We start from the raw sequence: 27,588 nt of genomic DNA on the forward strand, positions 1-27,588 counted from the left end.
AGAGCTCCCAGTGACCCAGCTCCGAATGAGCATTTCACAGAGCTCCCAATGACCCTACTCCGAATGAGAAATTCACAGAGCTACCAGTGACCCTACTCCGAATGAGCAATTCACAGAGCTCCCAGTGACCCTACTCCGAATGAGCAATTCAGAGCTCCCAATGACCCTACTCCGAATGAGCAATTCACAGAGCTCCCAATGACCCTACTCCGAATGAGCAATTCACAGAGCTCCCAATGACCCTACTCCGAATGAGCAATTCACAGACCTCACAATGACCCTACTCCGAATGAGCAATTCACAGAGCTCCCAGTGACCCTACTCCGAATGAGCACTTCACAGAGCTCCCAGTGACCCAGCTCTGAATGAGCAATTCATAGAGCTCCCAGTGACCTTACTCCGAATGAGCAATTCACAGAGCTTCATCTCGAACCAGCTCCGAATGAGCAATTCACAGAGCTACCAGTGACCCAGCTCCGAATGAGCAATTCACAGAGCTCCCAGTGACCCTACTCCGAATGAGCAATTCACAGAGCACCCAATGACCCAGCTCCGAATGAGCAATTCACCGAGCTCCCAATGACCCTACTCCGAATGAGCAATTCACAGAGCTTCATCTCGAACCAGCTCCGAATGAGCAATTCACAGAGCTCCCAGTGACCCTACTCTGAATGAGCAATTCACAGAGCTCCCAATGACCCTACTCCGAATGAGCAATTCACAGAGCTCCCAGTGACCCTACTCCGAATGAGCAATTCACAGAGCTCCCAATAACCCTACTCCGAATGAGCAATTCACAGAGCTCCCAGTGACCTTACTCCGAATGAGCAATTCACAGAGCTCCCTGTGACCCTACTCCGAATGAGCAAATCACAGAGCTCCCAGTGACCTTACTCCGAATGAGCAATTCACAGAGCTCCCAGTGACCCTACTCCGAATGAGCAATTCACAGAGCTCCCAGTGACCCTACTCCGAATGAGCAATTCACAGAGCTCCCAATGACCCTACTCCGAATGAGCAAATAACAGAGCTCCCAGTGACCCTACTCCGAATGAACAATTCACAGAGCTACCAGTGACCCAGCTCCGAATGAGCAATTCACAGAGCTCCCAGTGACCCTACTCCGAATGAGCAATTCAGAGCTCCCAGTGATTCAGCTCCGAATGAGCAATTCACAGAGCTCCCAGTGACCCTACTCCGAATGAGCAATTCACAGAGCTCCCAGTGACCTTACTCAGAATGAGCAATTCACAGAGATCCCAGTGACCCTACTCCGAATGAAAAATTCACAGAGCTCCCAGTGACCCTACTCCGAATGAGCAATTCACAGAGCTCCAAGTGACCCTACTCCGAATGAGCAATTCACAGAGCTCCCAGTGACCCTACTCCCAATGAGCAATTCACAGAGCTCCCAGTGACCCTACTCCGAATGAGCAATTCACAGAGCTCCCAGTGACCCTACTCCGAATGAGCAATTCACAGAGCTGCCAGTGACCTTACTCAGAATGAGCAATTCACAGAGATCCCAGTGACCCTACTCCAAATGAGCAATTCACAGAGCTCCCAGTGACCCTACTCCCAATGAGCAATTCACAGAGCTCCCAGTGACCCTACTCCGAATGAGCAATTCACAGAGATCCCAGTGACCCTACTCCGAATGAGAAATTCACAGAGCTCCCAATGACCCTACTCCGAATGAGCAATTCACAGCTCTCAATGACCCTTCTCCGAATGAGCAATTCACAGAGCTCCCAGTGATTCAGCTCCGAATGAGCAATTCACAGAGCTCCCAGTGTCCCTACTCCGAATGAGCAATTCACAGAGCTCCCAGTGACCCTACTCCGAATGAGCACTTCACAGAGCTCCCAGTGACCCAGCTCTGAATGAGCAATTCATAGAGCTCCCAGTGACCTTACTCCGAATGAGCAATTCACAGAGCTTCATCTCGAACCAGCTCCGAATGAGCAATTCACAGAGCTACCAGTGACCCAGCTCCGAATGAGCAATTCACAGAGCTCCCAGTGACCCTACTCCGAATGAGCAATTCACAGAGCTCCCAATGACCCAGCTCCGAATGAGCAATTCACAGAGCTCCCAGTGACCCTACTCTGAATGTGCAATTCACCGAGCTCCCAATGACCCTACTCCGAATGAGCAATTCACAGAGCTTCATCTCGAACCAGCTCCGAATGAGCAATTCACAGAGCTCCCAGTGACCCAGCTCCGAATGAGCATTTCACAAAGCTCCCAATAACCCTACTCCGAATGAGCAATTCACAGAGCTACCAGTGACCCTACTCCGAATGAGCAATTCACAGAGCTCCCAGTGATGAAGCTCCGAATGAGCAATTCACAGAGCTCCCAGTGACCCAGCTCCGAATGAGCATTTCACAGAGCTCCCAATGACCCTACTCCGAATGAGCAATTCACAGAGGTACCAGTGACCCTACTCCGAATGAGCAATTCACAGAGCTCCCAGTGACCCTACTCCGAATGAGCAATTCAGAGCTCCCAATGACCCTACTCCGAATGAGCAATTCACAGAGCTCCCAATGACCCTACTCCGAATGAGCAATTCACAGAGCTCCCAATGACCCTACTCCGAATGAGCAATTCACAGAGCTCCCAATGACCCTCCTCCGAATGAGCAATTCACAGAGCTCCCAGTGTCCCTGATTCGAATGAGCAATTCACAGAGCTCCCAGTGACCCTACTCCGAATGAGCAATTCACAGAGCTCCCAGTGACCCTACTCCGAATGAGTAATTCACAGAGCTCCCAGTGACCTTACTCCGAATGAGCAATTCACAGAGCTCCCAGTGACCTTACTCCGAATGAGCAATTCAGAGCTCCCAGTGACCCAGCTCCGAATGAGCAATTCACAGAGGTCCCAATGACCCTACTCCGAATGAGCAATTCACAGAGCTCCCAGTGACCTTACTCCGAATGAGCAATTCACAGAGCTCCCAGTGACCCTACTCCGAATGAGCAATTCACAGAGCTCCCAGTGACCCTACTCCGAATGAGCAATTCACAGTGCTCCCAGTGACCCTACTCCGAATGAGCAATTCACAGAGCTCCCAGTGACCCTACTCCGAATGAGCAATTCACAGAGCTCTCAATGATCCTTCTCCGAATGAGCAATTCACACAGCTCCCAGTGATTCAGCTCCGAATGAGCAATTCACAGAGCTCCCAGTGACCCAGCTCCGAATGAGCATTTCACAGAGCTCCCAATGACCCAGCTCCGAATGAGCAATTCACAGAGCTCCCAGTGACCCTACTCCGAATGAGCAATTCAGAGCTCCCAGTGATTCAGCTCCGAATGAGCAATTCACAGAGCTCCCAGTGACCCTACTCCGAATGAGAAATTCACAGAGCTCCCAGTGACCTTACTCCGAATGAGCGATTCACAGAGCTCCCAGTGACCCTACTCCCAATGAGCAATTCACAGATATCCCAGTGACCCTACTCCGAATGAGGAATTCACAGAGCACCCAATGACCCTACTCCGAATGAGCAATTCACAGCTCTCAATGACCCTTCTCCGAATGAGCAATTCACAGAGCTCCCAGTGATTCAGCTCCGAATGAGCAATTCACAGAGCTCCCAGTGACCCTACTCCGAATGAGCAATTCACAGCTCTCAATGACCCTTCTCCGAATGAGCAATTCACAGAGCTCCCAGTGATTCAGCTCCGAATGAGCAATTCACAGAGCTCCCAGTGACCCTACTCCGAATGAGCAATTCAGAGCTCCCAATGACCCTACTCCGAATGAGCAATTCACAGAGCTCCCAATGACCCTACTCCGAATGAGCAATTCACAGAGCTCCCAATGACCCTACTCCGAATGAGCAATTCACAGACCTCCCAATGACCCTACTCCAAATGAGCAATTCACAGAGCTTCAACTCGAACCATCTCCGAATGAGCAATTCACAGAGCTCCCAGTGATTCAACTCCGAATGAGCACTTCACAGAGCTCCCAGTGACCCAGCTCTGAATGAGCAATTCACAGAGCCCCCAGTGACCTTACTCCGAATGAGCAATTCACAGAGCTTCATCTCGAACCAGCTCCGAATGAGCAATTCACAGAGCTACCAGTGACCCAGTTCCGAATGAGCAATTCACAGAGCTCCCAGTGACCCTACTCCGAATGAGCAATTCACAGAGCTCTCAATGACCCAGCTCCGAATGAGCAATTCACAGAGCTCCCAGTGACCCTACTCCGAATGTGCAATTCACCGAGCTCCCATTGACCCTACTCCGAATGTGCAATTCACCGAGCTCCCAGTGACCCTACTTCGAATGAGCAATTCACAGAGCTCCCAGTGACCCTACTCCGAATGAGCAATTCACAGAGCTCCCAATGACCCTACTCCGAATGAGCAATTCACAGAGCTCCCAGTGACCCTACTTCGAATGAGCAATTCACAGAGCTCCCAATGACCCTACTCCGAATGAGCAAATCACAGAGCTCCCAATGTCCCCACTCCGAATGAGCAATTCACAGAGCTCCCAGTGACCCAGCTCCGAATGAGCAATTCACAGAGCTCCCAATGACCCTACTCCGAATGAGCAAATCACAGAGCTCCCAGTGACCTTACTCCGAATGAGCAATTCACAGAGCTCCCAGTGACCCTACTCCGAATGAGCAATTCACAGAGCTCCCAGTGACCCAGCTCCGAATGAGCAATTCGCAGAGCTCCCAGTGACCCTACTCCGAATGAGCAATTCACAGAGCTCCCAGTGACCCTACTCCGAATGAGCAATTCACAGAGCTCCCAATGACCGTACTCCGAATGAGCAATTCACAGAGCTCCCAGTGACCCTACTCCGAATGAGCAATTCACAGAGCTCCCAATGATCCTTCTCCGAATGAGCAATTCACAGAGCTCCCAGTGATTCAGCTCCGAATGAGCAATTCACAGAGCTCCCAGTGATTCAGCTCCGAATGAGCAATTCACAGAGCTCCCAGTGACCCAGCTCCGAATGAGCATTTCACAGAGCTCCCAATGACCCTACTCCGAATGAGCAATTCAGAGCTCCCAGTGACCCTACTCCGAATGAGCAATTCAGAGCTACCAATGACCATACTCCGAATGAGCAATTCACAGAGCTCCCAATGACCCTACTCCGAATGAGCAATTCACAGAGCTCCCAATTACCCTACTCCGGATGAGCAATTCACAGAGCTCCCAATGACCCTACTCCGAATGAGCAATTCACAGAGCTCCCAGTGACCCTACTCCGAATGAGCAATTCACAGAGCTCCCAATGACCGTACTTCGAATGAGCAATTCACAGAGCTCCCAGTGACCCTACTCCGAATGAGCAATTCACAGAGCTCCCAATGATCCTTCTCCGAATGAGCAATTCACAGAGCTCCCAATGATTCAGCTCCGAATGAGCAATTCACAGAGCTCCCAGTGATTCAGCTCCGAATGAGCAATTCACAGAGCTCCCAGTGACCCAGCTCCGAATGAGCATTTCACAGAGCTCCCAATGACCCTACTCCGAATGAGCAATTCAGAGCTCCCAGTGACCCTACTCCGAATGAGCAATTCAGAGCTACCAATGACCCTACTCCGAATGAGCAATTCACAGAGCTCCCAATGACCCTACTCCGAATGAGCAATTCACAGAGCTCCCAATGACCCTACTCCGAATGAGCAATTCACAGAGCTCCCAATGACCCTACTCCGAATGAGCAATTCACAGACCTCCCAATTACCCAACTCCGAATCAGCAATTATTCACAGAGCTCCCAGTGACCCTGCTCCGAATGTGCAATTCACAGAGCTACCAGTGACCCTACTCCGAATGAGCAATTCACAGAGCTCCCAGTGACCCAGCTCCGAATGAGCAATTCACAGAGCTCCCAGCGACCTTACTCCGAATGTGCAATTCACAGAGCTCCCAATGACCCAGCTCCGAATGAGCAATTCACAGAGCTCCCAGTGACCCAGCTCCGAATGAGCAATTCACAGAGCTCCCAGTGACCCTACTCCGAATGAGCAATTCACAGAGCTCCCAATGACCTTACTCCGAATGAGCAATTCACATAGCTCCCAATGACCCAGCTCCGAATGAGCAATTCACAGAACTCCCAATGACCCTACTCCGAATGAGCAATTCACAGAGCTCCCAATGACCTTACTCCGAATGAGCAATTCACAGAGCTCCCAGTGACCCTACTCCGAATGTGCAATTCACAGAGCTCCTAATGCCCTACTCCGAATGAGCAATTATTCACAGAGCTCCCAGTGACCCTACTCCGAATGAGCAATTCACAGAACTCCCAGTGACCCAGCTCCGAATGAGCAATTCACTGAGCTCCCAGCGACCTTACTCCGAATGTGCAATTCACAGAGCTCCCAATGACCCAGCTCCGAATGAGCAATTCACAGAGCTCCCAGTGACCCTACTCCGAATGAGCAATTCCGAGCTCCCAATGACCCTACTCCGAATGAGCAATTCACAGAGCTCCCAATGACCCTACTCCGAATGGGCAATTCACAGAGCTCCCAGTTATTCAGCTCCAAATGAGCAATTCACAGAGCTCCCAATGACCCTACTCCCAATGAGCAATTATTCACAGAGCTCCCAGTGACCCTACTCCGAATGTGCAATTCACAGAGCTCCCAGTGACGCTACTCCGAATAAGCAATTCGCAGAGCTCCCAATGACCCTACTCCGAATGAGCAATTCACAGAGCTCCCAGTGACCCTACTCCGAATGAGCAATTCACAGAGCTCCCAGTGACCCAGCTCCGAATGAGCAATTCACAGAGCTCCCAGTGACCCTACTCCGAATGAGCAATTCACAGAGCTCCCAATGACCTTACTCCGAATGAGCAATTCACAGAGCTCCCAGTGACCTTACTCAGAATGAGCAATTCACAGAGCTCCCAGTGACCTTGCTCCGAATGAGCAATTCACAGAGCTCCCAGTGACCCTACTCCGAATGAGCAATTCACGGAGCTCCCAATGACCTTACTCCGAATGAGCAATTCACAGAGATCCCAATGACCCTACTCCGAATGAGCAATTCACAGAGCTCCTAGTGACATTACTCCGAATGAGCAATTCACAGAGCTCCCAATGACCCTACTCCGAATGAGCAATTCACAGAGCTCCCAATGACCCTACTCCGAATGAGCAATTCACAGAGCTCCCAGTGACCCAGCTCCGAATGAGCAATTCACAGAGCTCCCAGTGACCTTACTCCGAATGAGCAATTCACAGAGCTCACAGTGACCTTACTCCGAATGAGCAATGCACAGAGCTCCCAATGACCCTAGATAACTGTCAAGTGCCCCTTTTGAATGCTCCAATTGAACCGACCTCCACCACACTCACAGTGCATTACAAACCTTAACCACTCTGCATGGAGAAGTTTCTTCTCATATCGCTTTTGCTTCATTTGTCACTTTAAATCTGTAGCCTGCAAAATAGAACAAAGAACAATACAGCACAGGAACAGGCCCTTCGGCCCTCCAAGCCTGCACCAATCACGTGTCCTATCCAGACCAACCTCCTGTATCCTTCTATACCCCATCTGTTCATGTGCCTATCCAGCTAAGTCTTAAAGGTCGCTAATGTATCTTCCCCAACCACCTCACGTGGCCGTGCATTCCAGGCCACCACCACCCTCTGTGTACAAAAACTTCCCCCGCACATCTCCACTGAATCTTTCCCCCCTCACCGTGAACCTGTGCCCCCTTGTAATTGTCATTTCCACCCTGGGAAAAAGCCTCTAACTGAGTCACCCTATCTGTACCCCGAATAATTTTATAAACTTCTATCAGGTCACCCCTCAGCGTCCGCCCCTCGAGGGAGAACAATCCAAGTTCATTCAATCTCTCCTCATAGCTAATACCCTCCATACCAGGCAACATCATGGTGAACCTTTTCTGTACTCTCTCCAAAGCCTCCACGTCCTTCTGGTAGTGCGGTGACCAGAATTGGACCCAGTATTCCAAATGTGGCCTAACCAACGTTCTATATAACTAACATAATTTTCGAGCTTTTATACTCGATACCCTGTCCTATGAAGGCAAGCATGCCATATGCTTTCTTTACCACCATTTCCACCTGTGCTGCCACTTTTAAGGATCTGTGACCTGCACACCCAGATCTCTCTGTGTCTCTGCTCCTGATGGTTCTGCCATTTATTCTCTAGCTCCCACCTGAATTGGATCCACCAAAATCCATCACCTCGCATTTGTCCGGGTTAAACTCCATCTGCCATTTCTCTGCCCAATTTTGCAGCCTATATATATCCTGTTGTATTCTCTGACTATCTTCATCACTATCAGCACCTCCTGCAATCTTGCTAATCAGACCCACTGCATCAAGGAATAGACTGGGTTGATGCTGGTAAAATGTTTGCCCTGGTTGGAGAATCTAGAACCAGGAGCCACAATTTCAACACCAGGGGGAAGCCACTTAGGGGACGGAGTTGAGGAGAAATTTATGATGTAGTGTAGATTTATTTGTTCTTATGGGCAGCACGCTAGCATTGTGGCTAGCACAATTGCTTCACAGCTCCAGGGTCCCAGGTTCGATTCCGGCTTGGGTCACTGTCTGTGCGGAGTCTGCACGTCCTCCCCGTGTGTGCGTGGGTTTCCTCCGGGTGCTCCAGTTTCCTCCCACAGTCCAAAGATGTGCGGGTTAGGTGGATTGGCCAGGATAAATTGCCCTTAGTGTTTGGGTGGGGTGCTCTTTCCAAGAGCCGGTGCAGACTCAGGGGGCCGAATGGCCTCCTTCTGCACTGTAAATTCAATGATAATCTATGATTAATCTAGGACAAAGGTTCGGCACAACATCGTGGGCCGAAGGGCCTGTTCTGTGCTGTATTTTCTATGTTCTATGTCTTTACACAGAGTGTTGTGAATCTCTGGGATTCTCCACCCCAGAGACCTGTGGAAGCTCAGTCACTGAGAATGTTTCAAGCAGAGATTGATAGATTTCTAAGTACCAATGACAGGGTATATGGGGAGGGGGGTGTAACAGGCATTCAAGTGCCTGGTCAGCCATGATCGTATTGAATAGTGGAGCAGGATCGATGGGCTGAATGGCCCCCTCCTGTTCCTATGTTAATGTTTGAAAGGAGAAACCGTTCTAAGATTGCCGATTTGGGTCAGGCTGACTTCAATGGAATGAGACCGAGATTGGGTAAATCTGTTAATTGGTAAAACAATAGATGTTAGAAAGTGATCCCGAAGCTGTTGAGATGCTGAGAGAATGTATTGTCCGTTTTAATTGAGTGCCAGCTGTGCCTCAGTTGTCGCACTCTCGCCTCTGAATCAAGGTTCGAATCCCACTCCAGGGCTGAAGTACAAATAACAAAACTGACACTTCAGTGCAGTACAGAGGGAGTGGTAACGGGGGGATGGTAACGGGGGGGATGGTAACGGGGGGGGATGGTAACGGGGGGGGATGGGAACGGGGGGGGATGGGAACGGGGGGGGATGGGAGCGGGGGGGGATGGGAGCGGGGGGGGATGGGAACGGGGGGGAATGGTAACGGGGGGGAATGGTAACGGGGGGGGTGGGGGGTGGTAACGGGGCAGATGGTAACGGGGGGGGGGATGGTAACGGGGGGGGATGGTAACAGCCATTGGCTCTGTGCCTGCAGTTGGAGGGGTTCAGTGTGGGGAGAGCTGGAAGGGGTTCAGTGTGGGGAGGGCTGGATTTGGATCTTACTCGTACTCGGGCTGTTTTCCCGGGAGTATGTCAGGGACAGGGACAGTCATTGTCAGGGTGCAGGGTTGTGAAGTAAAGTCCAGGTGCGAAGACTGCAGTTTGAGCAGCCACTTGTGTGAGTTCCTGGATCTCGTGCAATATGCCAGTAATGGACGGCAGTCCCTCTGTTTCCACAGGGCGTCGTGGAGCATGAGGACGAGGACAGTCTCCTGTCGTCACTGCTCAGCCTCAACCCTCAAACTGTCTGGATTATTCTGATGACCGGTGGCGGACATTTTGCTGGAGCTGTGTTTCGAGGGTAAATACGAGACCGCGTGACTATTAAAGCACAAGTGGCTGGCGGAAGAGCACCCTCTGAGTGCCTGGGGGAGTCGAGCTGGGAGAGTGGGTGGATAGAGTCAAGATTCATTTCAGATGCAACTCTTTTTAAATAAATGTTTATACATGACCAGGCACACGCAATAATATAATAATCTTTATTGTCACAAGTAGGCTCACAATAACACTGCAATAAAGTTACAGTGAAAAGCCCCTAGTCGCCACATTCCGGCGCCTGTTTGGGTACACCGAGGGAGAATTCAGAATGTCCTAATTACACCACAGCACATCTTTGGACTGTGGGAGGAAACCGGAGCACCCGGAGGAAACCCACGCAGACACGGGGAGAACGTGCAGACTCCGCACAGACAGTGACCCAAGCCGGGAATCGAACCTGGGACCCTGGAGCTGTGAAGCAATTGTGCTAACCACTGTGCTACCGTGCCGTCCATGCAATAGAAATAAGAAAGATTGGACTCCTTTGTTGAAAATACTGTAATGCAATATCGAAAGAGTTTTTAAAAACCTATTAATTCATCCTTCTGCTTTGCTGTATTGCAAATCAGAACTCAAATTCTGAAGCAATTTAGAATGGGTAGGTACTAACTTACAAAAGTTTTATGGAAATCGGTCCAAGAGGTTACTGAAGGGGTCACCTTTACGTGACTTGTGGGTTACTACATGGCCGTGTAGCTTGGCAAGAGCATTGACTGAGGATTAGTGACACTGTGTACCCACAATGGCCTTAATGTGGTGGGTCGCTGTGGTTTGAACTGGTTGCCAAAGGCCACAATCGCAGCCAATGCCCTGCTCAATGGGCACAGACAGGAATGCTCCAGCGTCACTTGTTCCACCCACGTTGATGGGACATCTTCCTGCTCCATGTGTGAACGACGGCTCTGGCAGGAGATAGAACCAATTCATGGACTTGAGGGGAAATTACTGACCTGACTGGCTGGTGAAATAATGAAAGCAAAATAGAAAATGCTGGAAATACTTCATTCCTGGCAGCATCCAGGAGAGAATAATTATCCAGTGCCTTCTTTAAACCTCGATTGAAACTGCCTCAATCACACAGACACAGTGTATTCTCGATCATCGGCTCTCGCTGCGTCAACATGTTTTCCCCATGTTGCCTTTGCTACTTTCGCCAATTACCTGAAATTGATACCCTCTGCTTCTCCATCCCGACATCAATGAGAACAGTATCTTTGCATCTACTCTTCCCACCCCTTATAATCATAACCTCCTCCTTCATGTCTAAAATAAACCCCAAGATTCTGTATTCCTCAATAACCGCTATCTCAACCAGCCCAGAGACCCCTCGGTCTGTGCTCCTGCACTCCTCACAGAATTATAATAATAATCGCTTGTTGTCACTTCAATGAAGTTACTGTGAAAAGCCCCTAGTCGCCACATTCCAGCGCCTGTTCGGGGAGGCTGATCCGGGAAATGAAGCGACGCGGCTGGCCTTGTTCTGCTTTACAAGCCAGCTGTTTAGCCCACTGTGCTAAACCAGCCACTGGTTCTTCCTCATAAAATATATAATTCTCTGCGTTAATACGCCCGCCATTCCATCTCTCCCGTCTGGATCATTTTTTAAAAAATTAATTGATGGGAGGTGGGCACCAGGAGCTGGGCCAGCAATTATTGCCCATCCCTAATTGCCCTTCAACTTTTAGAGAGCACTTCAGGGTCAACCACATTGCTGTGGGTCTGGAGACACATGTAGGACTGACCAGGTAAGGACAGCAGAAGTCCCCATAGCCCCAGATGGCCATAGGCTGCTTTCCCCTTTGAGGGGCAGAGCTGTCTGGTGGTGATTTAACCTGAGAACCCCACACCTCAGGGGAGGGGCAAGGTTGAGAGGGCGGGGCCTTCATGAATAACCACAGCTGGTACGGGGATTGAACCCACGCTGCTGGCCTCGCTCTGCAACACAAATCAGCTGTACAGCCCACTGAGCTGTTCTTGTGTACTATAACTCTGTCACCAGTGGGACCGTGTAGAGGCAGCTTTACTCTGTATCTAACCCCGTGCTGTACCTGTCCTGGGAGTGTTTGATGGGGACAGTGAAGAGGGAGCTTTACTCTGTATCTAACCCCGTGCTGTACCTGTCCTGGGAGTGTTTGATGGGGACAGTGTAGAGAGAGCTTTACTCTGTATCTAACCCCGTGCTGTGCCTGTCCTGGGAGTGTTTGATGGGGACAGTGTAGAGGGAGCTTTACTCTGTATCTAACCCCGTGCTGTGCCTGTCCTGGGAGTGTTTGATGGGAACAGTGTAGAGGCAGCTTTACTCTGTATCTAACCCCGTGCTGTGCCTGTCCTGGGAGTGTTTGATGGGGACAGTGTAGAGGCAGCTTTACTCTGTATCTAACCCCGTGCTGTACCTGTCCTCGGAGTGTTTGATGGGGACAGGGTAGAGGGAGCTTTACTCTGTATCTAACCCCATGCTGTACCTGTCCTGGGAGTATTTGATGGGGACAGTGTAGAGGGAGCTTTACTCTGTATCTAACCCCGTGCTGTACCTGTCCTGGGACTGTTTGATGGTGACAGTGAAGAGGGAGCTTTACTCTGTATCTAACCCCGTGCTGTACCTGTCCTGGGAGTGTTTGATCGGGACAGTGTAGAGGGAGCTTTACTCTGTATCTAACCCCGTGCTGTACCTGTCCTGGGAGTGTTTGATGGAGACAGTGTAGAGGAATCTTTACTCTGTATCTAACCCCGTGCTGTACCTGTTCTGGGAGTGTTTGATGGAGACAGTGTAGAGGGAGCTTTACTCTGTATCTAACCCCGTGCTGTACATGTCCTGGGAGTGTTTGATGGGGACAGTGTAGAGGGAGCTTTACTCTGTATCTAACCCCGTGCTGTACCTGTCCTGGGAGTGTTTGATGGGGACAGTGTAGAGGGAGCTTTACTCTGTATCTAACCCTGTGCTGTACCTGTCCTGGGAGTGTTTGACAGTGGTGGGGCTGTATGTTGTGCTGTATTTAATGACTCGGTATGATTATTCCTCTCCCTCAGGAATGAAGCAGTCCTCCATAAGACGTTTCATCGATATACCGTGCGAGCGAAGCGTGGAGTTGCCCAGGGCGCACGGGACGCTCAGAACCGAAGCCGAGTGCCCAAGTCAGCTGGCGCCTCGCTCCGGCGTTACAACGAAGCTGCTCTTGTCAAGGTGACTGGTTTGTAATCTCCCTCACCTTGATTGCCCCTGTGTACAAAGCACACTCACCACGAAGCACATTGGCAAGGGCCGCGTGGCTCATAGCCGCACGATATTGGACTTCGATGGAGACAAGCAGGCTTTCCGTCAGCATTTGTCACCAGTCAGAATGTTCCAAACCACTTTGCAGCTAACGCCGTGCATCTGAAGTCCGGGCACGGTTGTAATTTAAGAAATATTAGGCTGGATTCTCTGAAAATAAGACTGTCCCCACGCTGGCGTAAGAACGGCGGAGTTTTACTCGCGAAATTACTGGAAAAACGTAAACAAATTCCTAGCCCTGCAGGGACCCAGAGTGAATCTTTCAGCTTTTGCTGCAGATACGATCCCCCGCACTTGCGGGTCAGAGGCCACGAGTGTGCATGGCGCCGGCCTCCAGCGGCCACGCGTGTGCATGTCCCGGGCCTCCAGCGGCCGTGCTCCATGGCGGATTCGGACCGCGGAGCCAGACTGAAGAAAGATTCCCCCCCGATCGGCCATGCGCCCCAGCCTCAACCCCCGCACACTTAATCCCCGGATGCCTATAAGGCCCCCAGCAGGACTCCGATCACTCCGCCCCCAGCCGGGTGGGCCGCGGACTGAGTGCAGCCGCCACGCGAGCATCCCGACCGGCAATAGGTGGTTAGTTCCACGCCGTCGGGAACTCGGCCGGTTGGGAGCGAACGAATGATGAGCAGGCCTCTGGCAATGGCCCCCAGTGACTCCACGGTGACACCGATTTCCGGTGCCCGCGGAATCGACGGCGTCAAACTGGATTAATCCAGGCCGCGATTAAGGCATCGGGCTGCAGAGAATCCAGCCCATTGTGTCCAATTTATGCACAGCTGAAGCTCACAAGCAACACGGGTATAGAAAACTTCTAATTGTAGACATATCATTTTTCAGTTCCACATGAGGTGGCAAGCAGGGGCCCTTGTTAAAGATCGTGCCCTCTGACAGTGCGGCACTCCCTCAGTACTGACCCTCTGACAGTGCAGCACTCCCTCAGTACTGACCCTCTGACAGTGCAGCACTCCCTCAGTACTGACCCTCTGACAGTGCAGCACTCCCTCAGTACTCACCCTCTGAGAGTGCAGCACTCCCTCAGTACTGACCCTCTGACAGTGCAGCACTCCCTCAGTACTGACCCTCTGACAGTGCAGCACTCCCTCAGTACTGACCCTCTGACAGTGCGGCACACCCTCAGTACTGACCCTCTGACAGTGCAGCACTCCCTCAGTACTGACCCTCTGACAGTGCGGCACTCCCTCAGTACTGACCCTCTGACAGTGCGGCGCTCCCTCAGTACTGACCCTCTGACAGTGCGGCACTCCCTCAGTACTGACCCTCTGACAGTGCAGCACTCCCTCAGTACTGACCCTCTGACAGGGCAGCACTCCCTCAGTACTGACCCTCTGACAGTGCGGCACTCCCTCAGTACTGACCCTCTGACAGTGCGGCACTCCCTCAGTACTGAGCCTCTGACAGTGCGGCACTCCCTCAGTACTGACTCTCTGACAGTGCGGCACTCCCTCAGTACTGACTCTCTGACAGTGCGGCACTCCCTCAGTACTGACCCTCTGACAGTGCGGCACTCCCTCAGTACTGACTCTCTGACAGTGCGGCACTCCCTCAGTACTGACCCTCTGACAGTGCGGCACTCCCTCAGTACTGACCCTCTGACAGTGCGGCACTCCCTCAGTACTGAGCCTCTGACAGTGCGGCACTCCCTCAGTACTGACCCTCTGACAGTGCGGCACTCCCTCAGTACTGAGCCTCTGACAGTGCGGCACTCCCTCAGTACTGACTCTCTGACAGTGCGGCACTCCCTCAGTACTGACTCTCTGACAGTCCAGCACTCCCTCAGTACTGACTCTCTGACAGTGCGGCACTCGCTCAGTACTGACCCTCTGACAGTGCGGCACTCCCTCAGTACTGACTCTCTGACAGTGCGGCACTCCCTCAGTACTGGCCCTCTGACAGTGCGGCACTCCCTCAGTACTGAGCCTCTGACAGTGCGGCACTCCCTCAGTACTGAGCCTCTGACAGTGCGGCACTCCCTCAGTACTGAGCCTCTGACAGTGCGGCACTCCCTCAGTACTGACCCTCTGACAGTGCGGCACTCCCTCAGTACTGAGCCTCTGACAGTGCGGCACTCCCTCAGTACTGACTCTCTGACAGTGCGGCACTCCCTCAGTACTGACCCTCTGACAGTGCGGCACTCCCTCAGTACTGACCCTCTGACAGTGCGGCACTCCCTCAGTACTGACCCTCTGACAGTGCAGCATGTCCCTCAGTACTGACCCTCTGACAGTGCGGCACCCCCTCAGTACTGACCCTCGGACAGTGCAGCACTCCCTCAGTACTGATCCTCTGACAGTGAGGCACTCCCTCAGTACTGACCCTCTGACAGTGCTGCACTCCCTCAGTACTGACCCTCTGACAGTGCAGCACTCCCTCAGCACTGACCCTCTGACAGTGCGGTGCTCCCTCAGTACTGACCCTCTGACAGTGCGGCACTCCCTCAGTACTGACCCTCTGACAGTGCGGCATTCCCTCAGTACTGACCCTCTGACAGTGCGGCACTCCCTCAGTACTGACCCTCTGACAGTGCAGCACTCCCTCAGTACTGACCCTCTGACAGTGCGGCACTCTCTCAGTACTGACCCTCTGACAGTGCGGCACTCCCTCAGTACTGAGCCTCTGACAGTGCGGCACTCCCTCAGTACTGACCCTCTGACAGTGCAGCACTCCCTCAGTACTGACCCTCTGACAGTGCGGCACTCTCTCAGTACTGACCCTCTGACAGTGCGGCACTCCCTCAGTACTGAGCCTCTGACAGTGCGGCACTCCCTCAGTACTGACCCTCTGACAGTGCGGCACTCCCTCAGTACTGACTCTCTGACAGTGCGGCACTCCCTCAGTACTGACCCTCTGACAGTGCGGCACTCCCTCAGTACTGACTCTCTGACAGTGCGGCACTCCCTCAGTACTGACTCTCTGACAGTGCGGCACTCCCTCAGTACTGACCCTCTGACAGTGCGGCACTCCCTCAGTACTGACCCTCTGACAGTGCAGCAGTCCCTCAGTACTGACCCTCTGACAGTGCGGCACCCCCTCAGTACTGACCCTCTGACAGTGCGGCACCCCCTCAGTACTGATCCTCTGACAGTGAGGCACTCCCTCAGTACTGACCCTCTGACAGTGCAGCACTCCCTCAGTACTGACCCTCTGACAGTGCAGCACTCCCTCAGCACTGACCCTCTGACAGTGCGGTGCTCCCTCAGTACTGACCCTCTGACAGTGCGGCACTCCCTCAGTACTGACCCTCTGACAGTGCGGCACTCCCTCAGTACTGACCCTCTGACAGTGCAGCAGTCCCTCAGTACTGACCCTCTGACAGTGCGGCACCCCCTCAGTACTGACCCTCGGACAGTGCAGCACTCCCTCAGTACTGATCCTCTGACAGTGAGGCACTCCCTCAGTACTGACCCTCTGACAGTGCAGCACTCCCTCAGTACTGACCCTCTGACAGTGCAGCACTCCCTCAGCACTGACCCTCTGACAGTGCGGCGCTCCCTCAGTACTGACCCTCTGACAGTGCGGCATTCCCTCAGTACTGACCCTCTGACAGTGCGGCACTCCCTCAGTACTGACCCTCTGACAGTGCAGCACTCCCTCAGTACTGACCCTCTGACAGTGCGGCACTCCCTCAGTACTGACCCTCTGACAGTGCGGCACTCCCTCAGTACTGACCCTCGGACGGTGTGGTCTGTGGGGAAAGAGCAGCATGAGTGGAGTTAGTTGAATTGCTCTTTCAAGCAAACTGTCCTGTCAAGTTGGGCTGAATGGCCTCACCTGTACTGTACCAATTTGTGGTTGTATGCAGTAATTATAATACAGCACTGATTTGTTCCTTGGTTTTGTTAACCGGCCTGTTCTTCTCCTGCTTGTAGGATGTTGAGAATTTGTTAGCGAGTTGGTCCGAGTCTCTCCGGGTGGCAAGTGCCATCTTCCTCCGAAGTCCCAGCTACAACAAGGGTATCTTCTTCGGTGGCAAAGACTCCACCCTACACTCCAGCGACATCCGACTGCGGAGAATTCCTTTCCTCACGAGGAGAGCCACCTTTAAAGAAGTGAAACGGGTCCATTCAGTTCTGTCGTCCGTGGAGATTTACGGTGAGGCCCATTGTGCACAACACAAGCCACCTCTGTGTCACCAAGTGTCCAGTCTCACTGCCCAGGGACCCCCACCGTGCCTGGCTGCGGTCCAGGTCCCTCCCCCCAGCCCCCTGTCTGCATTCCAGGCGGTGCCGTAGTGGGATTGTCGCTGGACCAGTAACCCAGAGACCCAGGATTACAATCCGGGGACCCGGGTTCCAATTCCACCACAGCCGGCGATGGAATTTAGCTTCAATAGAATGTCTGGAATTTAAAATTCTGACATTGTCGATTGTTGTAAAACCCCACCTGCGTCACTGATGTCCTTTCGGGAAGGAAATCTGCCGTCCTTACCGGGTCTGGCCTCCATGTGACTCCAGGCCCAGAGCAATGGGGTTGACTCTTAACTGCCCCTCAAGGGCAATTGGGGATGGGCAATAAAAGGTGGCACAGCCTGCGACGCCCCCGACCCAGGAACGAGTAAAAAAGTGTGCCCAGGTGTGTCTCGGTGTAACCACTGAAGGTAAAAACTCACCACTATTCTTAGAATTCCCCCTATACCAAAAAGGGTCGACATTCTAAATTGTGAACAGGAATTCTCACTCCCCGACTCCTGTGCAGGCTTTGGCAGGTGCGATTCAGGTCAAACTATGTTTTCAAGTTATCCCGTATAACCCATACCTTCACAGAAGAATTTTACCTACTTACCACTTAGTCGCATCGATATCCTGGGTCCTGCGTTGCGAAGTAAGTAAAGTAGGTTTTGTAATAACCACTGTTTCAGGTTAAAACTTTTAAGTTATTTTATTATATTTTTTCTTTTAAAAGATGCAATCACTATCTTTACAGAAAAGTAAAGAGATCTGCTGTGGATTCTCCTGGTTTGTTGAAGAGACCTTCAGGTCCACCTTGACAATCTCTCTTCTTTAGCTATTGGTCTTCCTCAGATGTATTTGCTGTTCTGCTCGGTTGCCATGCTCTATCTTTCCCACGTACTGAGCTGTGAGAGCTGGCTTTCTCTCCTTTAGCTTTTGGTCTTTCTCAGATGTATTAGCTGTTTTAGCTCGGCTGCTTTGCTCTGTCCCTCTCCCATGACCGAGCTGTGAGAGCTGACTCTTGTTCCTTCTCTGCCCCTTTCTCAGGGTTTATATATCTTTCTAACAGTTATTAAGTTTTTATGGCTTTATTGTCAAGTAACTTTTATTTCACTTGGATTTTTCTAACATGACTACGTATTCATTTTGAGCATGATCTCAGCTCATAGGTCTCTGATTACATTGTTTCCTTTGTGATGTTCAAAAATGCTTTGATTTCAACGTGGTGTGACTTTTGATTCCTGTCATTTCTATAGTTTTATTATTCTCAAATTGTGTCCCCAGCTCATAATTTTGACTTTGATTTGGGTCTAACGTGTGTTCCCGTAGACATGTCTCCAGCTTTCTTTCATTTACCTGATGTCAGCAGAACTTCACACCTTTGTCACCTAATTCAACTGAACCTCATCCATTCTTTTCCATCTGCTTACCTAACTTCAAAAGGAGGTGCGAAACATTGCTTTTAGCTGTACACTAAAATTCACTCGATTGGTCTTGAAAGACCTGCTTGCTTTGTTTGCACAGCCTTCTGGACGAAGGCTATCTGCATTTCACAGTCCTCTCCTGCAGCTGCTGTTAACCCTTCGTGGGATTTTCCCCGACATTCTCTCATGTTTCTTAGATCAGGTATTGCCAGACTTCAAATGAAGTATCTTTCCATATTTTCATTGACACCACGCAGGACCCTGGGATTCTGCTCTAACGCGGTGATCGATAATGGTCCTATGAGTTGCTACAGTGAAATTTTGTTTGTTCTAGCGAAGGATACAGATGTTGCTACGATTAACAGGCCGAACAGGAGAGCTTGGAATGAGAAACTGAAACCAATGCGAGACGCATCAGATTCTGAAAGAGATGGTGAGAAGCACCTTAAGCCTTTGACCTACTTCATGTTTTAGAAGCTGGTTGTGAGCTGCCTTCTTTAGGGGCAGCATGGTAGCACAGTGGTTAGCACAATTGCTTCACAGCTCCAGGGTCCCAGGTTCGATTCAGGCTTGGGTCACTGTCTGTGCGGAGTCTGCACATTCTCCCCGTGTCTGCGTGGGTTTCCTCCGGGTGCTCCGGTTTCCTCCCACAGTCCAAAGATGTGCAGGTTAGGTGGATTGGCCATGATAAATTGCCCTTACTGTCCAAAATTGCCCTGAGTGTTGGATGGGGTTACTGGGTTAGGATGGAGGTGTTGACCTTGGGTAGAGTGCTCTTTCCAAGAGCCGGTGCAGACTCGATGGGCCGAATGGCCTCCTTCTGCACTGTAAATTCTATGATAATCTATGATTCTTCCCAGTGGCAGTCCGTGTGGTGACTTGGAGGGGAGCCTCCAGGTGGTGGGGTTCCCAGGTATCTGCTGCTCTTGTCCTTCTCGATGGTAGTGGTCGTGGATTTGGAAGGTGCTGTTGAAAGAGCCTTCCTGAGTTCCTACCATGGATCTTGTGTAGGGAGAGCAATGGGGTGTCAATCAAACGGGCTGCATTGTCCTGCATGGTGCTGAGCTTCTTCACTGTTGTTGGAGCTGCACTCACCCAGGCAAGCGGAGAGTATTCCAGCACACTCCTGACTTGTGCCTTGTAGGTGGTGGACGGGCTTTTGGGGAAGTCCAGTATCGGTAGGTGGAATGGGCATATGGAGGGCGCATACTTTGTGGAAGCTGGTAACTCCCTGAACTGCCGCAGTCCACTCCGTGCCGGCTGCCGTCACCATCACTGCCGTCACCATCACTGCCGTCACCATCACTGCCGTCGCCATCACTGCCGTCGCCATCACTGCCGTCACCATCACTGCCGACGCCATCACTGCCGACGCCATCACTGCCGACACCATCACTGCCGTCACCATCACTGCCGTCACCATCACTGCCGTCACCATCACTGCCGACACCATCACTGCCGACACCATCACTGCCGACACCATCACTGCCGACACCATCACTGCCGTCACCATCACTGCCGACACCATCACTGCCGACACCATCACTGCCGTCACCATCACTGCCGACACCATCACTGCCGTCACCATCACTGCCGACACCATCACTGCCGTCACCATCACTGCCGTCGCCATCACTGCCGACACCATCACTGCCGTCACCATCACTGCCGTCGCCATCACTGCCGACACCATCACAGACATGTCCCCACAAAAATGAAGGACAGGAATGGCAGGATTCGGGAGCCATGGTGACGAGGGAAATTGTAAACTTCGTCAAAAGGGAAAAGGAAGCAGGCGATAGGTCTCGGCATCTAAACACTGACAGAGCCCTTGAGGAGCACACTGATAGTAGGGAGGAATTTAAACATGGAATTAGGAGGGTTAAAGGGGACCAGGAAATGTCTTCAGAAAACCTAGTCAAGGAGAATCTCGAGGCTTTTCAAGAGGTCTGCTTGTGAACAGTTCCAAGGTGAATTTAAGGACTTGTTTAAAAAACGAATCCCGGGTGAGCAACCATAACGGACCCATCCTGCCCTGTCCTTCCACTTTGTAAAGGTAAAACTCAGCACCGAGAGAGATGATTCTAATCGTCTCTCCGCAGATACTGCCAGGGCAACAAGGTTTTTTCAGGGTTATGTTTTTATTTGAATTGGGAAGATATTCTGCCATGTGGAGGATGCAGGGCCGAGATAAATTTGGATCTCTCTCTCTCTCTCACACACACTGACAGCGAATAGGGCTGTACAATCTCTCTCTCACGCTGACGGGGAGTAGGACTGTACGATCTCTCACACACACTGACGGGGAGTAGGGCTGTACGGTGTCTCTCACACACACTGACGGGGGTAGGACTACGATCTCACACACACACTGACGGGGAGTAGGACTGTACGGTCTCTCTCACACTGACGGGGCGTAGGACTGTACGGTCTCTCTCGCACACACACTGACGGGGAGTAGGACTGTACGGTCTCTCTCGCACACACACTGACGGGGAGTAGGGCTGTACGGTCTCTCTCTCACACTGACGGGGAGTAGGACGGTATGGTCTCACTCTCACACTGACGGGGAGTAGGACTGTACGGTCTCTCTCACACACACTGACGGGGGTAGGACTACGATCTCACACACACACTGACGGGGAGTAGGACTGTACGGTCTCTCACACACACACTGACAGCGAATAGGGCTGTACAATCTCTCTCACTGACAGTGAGTAGGACTGTACGGTCTCTCACACACACTGACGGGGAGAAGGACTGTACGGTCTCTCTCTCTCTCTCTCTCTCTCACACTGACTGGGAGTAGGACTGTACGGTCTCTCTCTCTCACACTGACGGGGAGTAGGGCTGTACGGTCTCTCTCTCTCACACACTGACGGGGAGTAGGACTGTACGGTCTCTCTCACACACTGACGGGGAGTAGGACTGTACGGTCTCTCTCACACTGACGGGGAGTAGGACTGTACGGTCTCTCTCTCACACTGACGGGGAGTAGGACTGTACGATCTCTCTCAAACACACTGACGGGGAGTAGGACTGTACGGTCTCTCTCTCACACTGACGGGGAGTAGGACTGTACGGTCTCTCTCTCACTGACGGGGCGTAGGACTGTACGGTCTCTCTCTCTCACACACTGACGGGGAGTAGGACTGTACGGTCTCTCTCTCTCTCACACTGACGGGGAGTAGGACTGTACGGTCTCTCTCTCACACTGACGGGGAGTAGGACTGTACGGTCTCTCTCACACTGACGGGGCGTAGGACTGTACGGTCTCTCTCGCACACACACTAACGGGGAGTAGGGCTGTACGGTCTCTCTCTCACACTGACTGGGAGTAGGACGGTATGGTCTCTCTCTCACACTGACGGGGAGTAGGACTGTACGGTCTCTCTATCACACACACTGACGGGGAGTAGGACTGTACGGTCTCTCACACTGACGGGGAGTAGGACTGCACGGTCTCTCTATCACACACTGACGGGGAGTAGGACTGTATGGTCTCTCTCTCTCACACACTGACGGGGAGTAGGACTGTACGGTCTCTCTCACACACTGGCGGGGAGTAGGACTGTACGGTCTCTCTCTCACACTGATGGGGAGAAGGACTGTACGGTCTCTCTCTCTCTCTCTCTCTCACACTGACGGGGAGTAGGACTGTACGGTCTCTCTCTCTCACACTGACGGGGAGTAGGGCTGTACGGTCTCTCTCTCTCACACACTGACGGGGAGTAGGACTGTACGGTCTCTCTCACACACTGACGGGGAGTAGGACTGTACGGTCTCTCTCACACTGACGGGGAGTAGGACTGTACGGTCTCTCTCTCACACTGACGGGGAGTAGGACTGTACGATCTCTCTCACACACACTGACGGGGAGTAGGACTGTACGGTCTCTCTCTCACACTGACTGGGAGTAGGACTGTACGGTCTCTCTCTCACTGACGGGGCGTAGGACTGTACGGTCTCTCTCTCTCACACACTGACGGGGAGTAGGACTGTACGGTCTCTCTCTCTCTCACACTGACGGGGAGTAGGACTGTACGGTCTCTCTCTCACACTGACGGGGAGTAGGACTGTACGGTCTCTCTCACACTGACGGGGCGTAGGACTGTACGGTCTCTCTCGCACACACACTGACGGGGAGTAGGGCTGTACGGTCTCTCTCTCACACTGACTGGGAGTAGGACGGTATGGTCTCTCTCTCACACTGACTGGGAGTAGGACTGTACGGTCTCTCTCTCACACTGACGGGGAGTAGGACTGTACGGTCTCTCTATCACACACACTGACGGGGAGTAGGACTGTACGGTCTCTCTCACACTGACGGGGAGTAGGACTGCACGGTCTCTCTATCACACACTGACGGGGAGTAGGACTGTATGGTCTCTCTCTCTCACACACTGACGGGGAGTAGGACTGTACGGTCTCTCTCTCTCACACACTGATGGGGAGTAGGACTGTACGGTCTCTCTCTCTCTCACACTGACGGGGAGTAGGACTGTACAGTCTCTCTCTCACACACTGACGGGGAGTAGGACTGTACGGTCTCTCTCTCACACTGACGGGGAGTAGGACTGTACGGTCTCTCTCACACACTGACGGGGAGTAGGACTGTAAGGTCTCTCTCACACACAGACGGGGAGTAGGACTGTACGGTCTCTCTCACACACTGACGGGGAGTAGGACTGTACGGTCTCTCTCTCACACTGACGGGGAGTAGGACTGTACGGTCTCTCTCACACTGACGGGGAGTAGGACTGTACGGTCTCTCTCTCACTGACGGGGAGTAGGACTGTACGGTCTCTCTCTCACACTGACGGGGAGTAGGACTGTACGATCTGTCTCACACACACTGACGGGGAGTAGGACTGTACGGTCTCTCTCTCACACTGACTGGGAGTAGGACTGTACGGTCTCTCTCTCACTGACGGGGCGTAGGACTGTACGGTCTCTCTCTCTCTCACACTGACGGGGAGTAGGACTGTACGGTCTCTCTCTCACACTGACGGGGAGTAGGACTGTACGGTCTCTCTCACACTGACGGGGCGTAGGACTGTACGGTCTCTCTCGCACACACACTAACGGGGAGTAGGGCTGTACGGTCTCTCTCTCACACTGACTGGGAGTAGGACGGTATGGTCTCTCTCTCACACTGACGGGGAGTAGGACTGTACGGTCTCTCTATCACACACACTGACGGGGAGTAGGACTGTACGGTCTCTCACACTGACGGGGAGTAGGACTGCACGGTCTCTCTATCACACACTGACGGGGAGTAGGACTGTATGGTCTCTCTCTCTCACACACTGACGGGGAGTAGGACTGTACGGTCTCTCTCACACACTGGCGGGGAGTAGGACTGTACGGTCTCTCTCTCACACTGATGGGGAGAAGGACTGTACGGTCTCTCTCTCTCTCTCTCTCTCACACTGACGGGGAGTAGGACTGTACGGTCTCTCTCTCTCACACTGACGGGGAGTAGGGCTGTACGGTCTCTCTCTCTCACACACTGACGGGGAGTAGGACTGTACGGTCTCTCTCACACACTGACGGGGAGTAGGACTGTACGGTCTCTCTCACACTGACGGGGAGTAGGACTGTACGGTCTCTCTCTCACACTGACGGGGAGTAGGACTGTACGATCTCTCTCACACACACTGACGGGGAGTAGGACTGTACGGTCTCTCTCTCACACTGACTGGGAGTAGGACTGTACGGTCTCTCTCTCACTGACGGGGCGTAGGACTGTACGGTCTCTCTCTCTCACACACTGACGGGGAGTAGGACTGTACGGTCTCTCTCTCTCTCACACTGACGGGGAGTAGGACTGTACGGTCTCTCTCTCACACTGACGGGGAGTAGGACTGTACGGTCTCTCTCACACTGACGGGGCGTAGGACTGTACGGTCTCTCTCGCACACACACTGACGGGGAGTAGGGCTGTACGGTCTCTCTCTCACACTGACTGGGAGTAGGACGGTATGGTCTCTCTCTCACACTGACTGGGAGTAGGACTGTACGGTCTCTCTCTCACACTGACGGGGAGTAGGACTGTACGGTCTCTCTATCACACACACTGACGGGGAGTAGGACTGTACGGTCTCTCTCACACTGACGGGGAGTAGGACTGCACGGTCTCTCTATCACACACTGACGGGGAGTAGGACTGTATGGTCTCTCTCTCTCACACACTGACGGGGAGTAGGACTGTACGGTCTCTCTCTCTCACACACTGATGGGGAGTAGGACTGTACGGTCTCTCTCTCTCTCACACTGACGGGGAGTAGGACTGTACAGTCTCTCTCTCACACACTGACGGGGAGTAGGACTGTACGGTCTCTCTCTCACACTGACGGGGAGTAGGACTGTACGGTCTCTCTCACACACTGACGGGGAGTAGGACTGTAAGGTCTCTCTCACACACAGACGGGGAGTAGGACTGTACGGTCTCTCTCACACACTGACGGGGAGTAGGACTGTACGGTCTCTCTCTCACACTGACGGGGAGTAGGACTGTACGGTCTCTCTCACACTGACGGGGAGTAGGACTGTACGGTCTCTCTCTCACTGACGGGGAGTAGGACTGTACGGTCTCTCTCTCACACTGACGGGGAGTAGGACTGTACGATCTGTCTCACACACACTGACGGGGAGTAGGACTGTACGGTCTCTCTCTCACACTGACTGGGAGTAGGACTGTACGGTCTCTCTCTCACTGACGGGGCGTAGGACTGTACGGTCTCTCTCTCTCACACACTGACGGGGAGTAGGACTGTACGGTCTCTCTCTCTCTCACACTGACGGGGAGTAGGACTGTACGGTCTCTCTCTCACACTGACGGGGAGTAGGACTGTACGGTCTCTCTCACACTGACGGGGCGTAGGACTGTACGGTCTCTCTCGCACACACACTGACGGGGAGTAGGGCTGTACGGTCTCTCTCTCACACTGACTGGGAGTAGGATGGTATGGTCTCTCTCTCACACTGACGGGGAGTAGGACTGTACGGTCTCTCTCTCACACACTGACGGGGGTAGGACTACGATCTCACACACACACTGACGGGGAGTAGGACTGTACGGTCTCTCTCACACTGACGGGGCGTAGGACTGTACGGTCTCTCTCGCACACACACTGACGGGGAGTAGGACTGTACGGTCTCTCTCGCACACACACTGACGGGGAGTAGGGCTGTACGGTCTCTCTCTCACACTGACTGGGAGTAGGACGGTATGGTCTCTCTCTCACACTGACGGGGAGTAGGACTGTACGGTCTCTCTCTCACACTGACGGGGAGTAGGACTGTACGGTCTCTCTATCACACACACTGACGGGGAGTAGGACTGTACGGTCTCTCACACTGACGGGGAGTAGGACTGCACGGTCTCTCTATCACACACTGACGGGGAGTAGGACTGTATGGTCTCTCTCTCTCACACACTGACGGGGAGTAGGACTGTACGGTCTCTCTCACACACTGGCGGGGAGTAGGACTGTACGGTCTCTCTCTCACACTGATGGGGAGAAGGACTGTACGGTCTCTCTCTCTCTCTCTCTCTCACACTGACGGGGAGTAGGACTGTACGGTCTCTCTCTCTCACACTGACGGGGAGTAGGGCTGTACGGTCTCTCTCTCTCACACACTGACGGGGAGTAGGACTGTACGGTCTCTCTCACACACTGACGGGGAGTAGGACTGTACGGTCTCTCTCACACTGACGGGGAGTAGGACTGTACGGTCTCTCTCTCACACTGACGGGGAGTAGGACTGTACGATCTCTCTCACACACTGACGGGGAGTAGGACTGTACGGTCTCTCTCTCACACTGACGGGGAGTAGGACTGTACGGTCTCTCTATCACACACACTGACGGGGAGTAGGACTGTACGGTCTCTCACACTGACGGGGAGTAGGACTGCACGGTCTCTCTATCACACACTGACGGGGAGTAGGACTGTATGGTCTCTCTCTCTCACACACTGACGGGGAGTAGGACTGTACGGTCTCTCTCTCTCACACACTGATGGGGAGTAGGACTGTACGGTCTCTCTCTCTCTCACACTGACGGGGAGTAGGACTGTACAGTCTCTCTCTCACACACTGACGGGGAGTAGGACTGTACGGTCTCTCTCTCACACTGACGGGGAGTAGGACTGTACGGTCTCTCTCACACACTGACGGGGAGTAGGACTGTACGGTCTCTCTCACACACTGACGGGGAGTAGGACTGTACGGTCTCTCTCTCACACTGACGGGGAGTAGGACTGTACGGTCTCTCTCTCACACACTGACGGGGAGTCGGACTCTACGGTCTCTCTCTCACACACTGACGGGCAGTAGGACTGTACGGTCTCTCTCACACTGACGGGGAGTAGGACTGCACGGTCTCTCTATCACACACTGACGGGGAGTAGGACTGTACGGTCTCTCTCACACACTGACGGGGAGTAGGACTGTACGGTCTCTCTTTCACATTGACGGGGAGTAGGACTGTACGGTCTCTCACACTGACGGGGAGTAGGACTGTACGGTCTCTTTCTCACACTGACGGGGAGTAGGACTGTACGGTCTCTCTCACACACTGACGGGGAGTAGGACTGTACGGTCTCTCTCACACACTGACGGGGAGTAGGACTGTACGGTCTCTCTCTCACATTGACGGGGAGTAGGACTG

General features: G+C 52.7%; 1 protein-coding gene across 1 annotated transcript in view; it reads left to right on the top strand.

Annotated features, from left to right (window-relative positions):
• LOC140385675 (tRNA endonuclease ANKZF1-like) overlaps positions 1-27,588 on the top strand; it is a 191,171-nt gene that overhangs the window by 61,149 nt on the left and 102,434 nt on the right. Inside the window, 4 exon segments of the mRNA XM_072468078.1 lie at positions 9,885-10,006; positions 13,051-13,204; positions 17,188-17,410; positions 19,246-19,344. Of these exon segments, the coding sequence (XP_072324179.1) occupies positions 9,885-10,006; positions 13,051-13,204; positions 17,188-17,410; positions 19,246-19,344 (598 nt within the window).

This window comes from Scyliorhinus torazame, chromosome 2, assembly GCF_047496885.1.
Source record: "Scyliorhinus torazame isolate Kashiwa2021f chromosome 2, sScyTor2.1, whole genome shotgun sequence".
NCBI classification, from domain to species: Eukaryota; Metazoa; Chordata; class Chondrichthyes; order Carcharhiniformes; family Scyliorhinidae; genus Scyliorhinus; species Scyliorhinus torazame.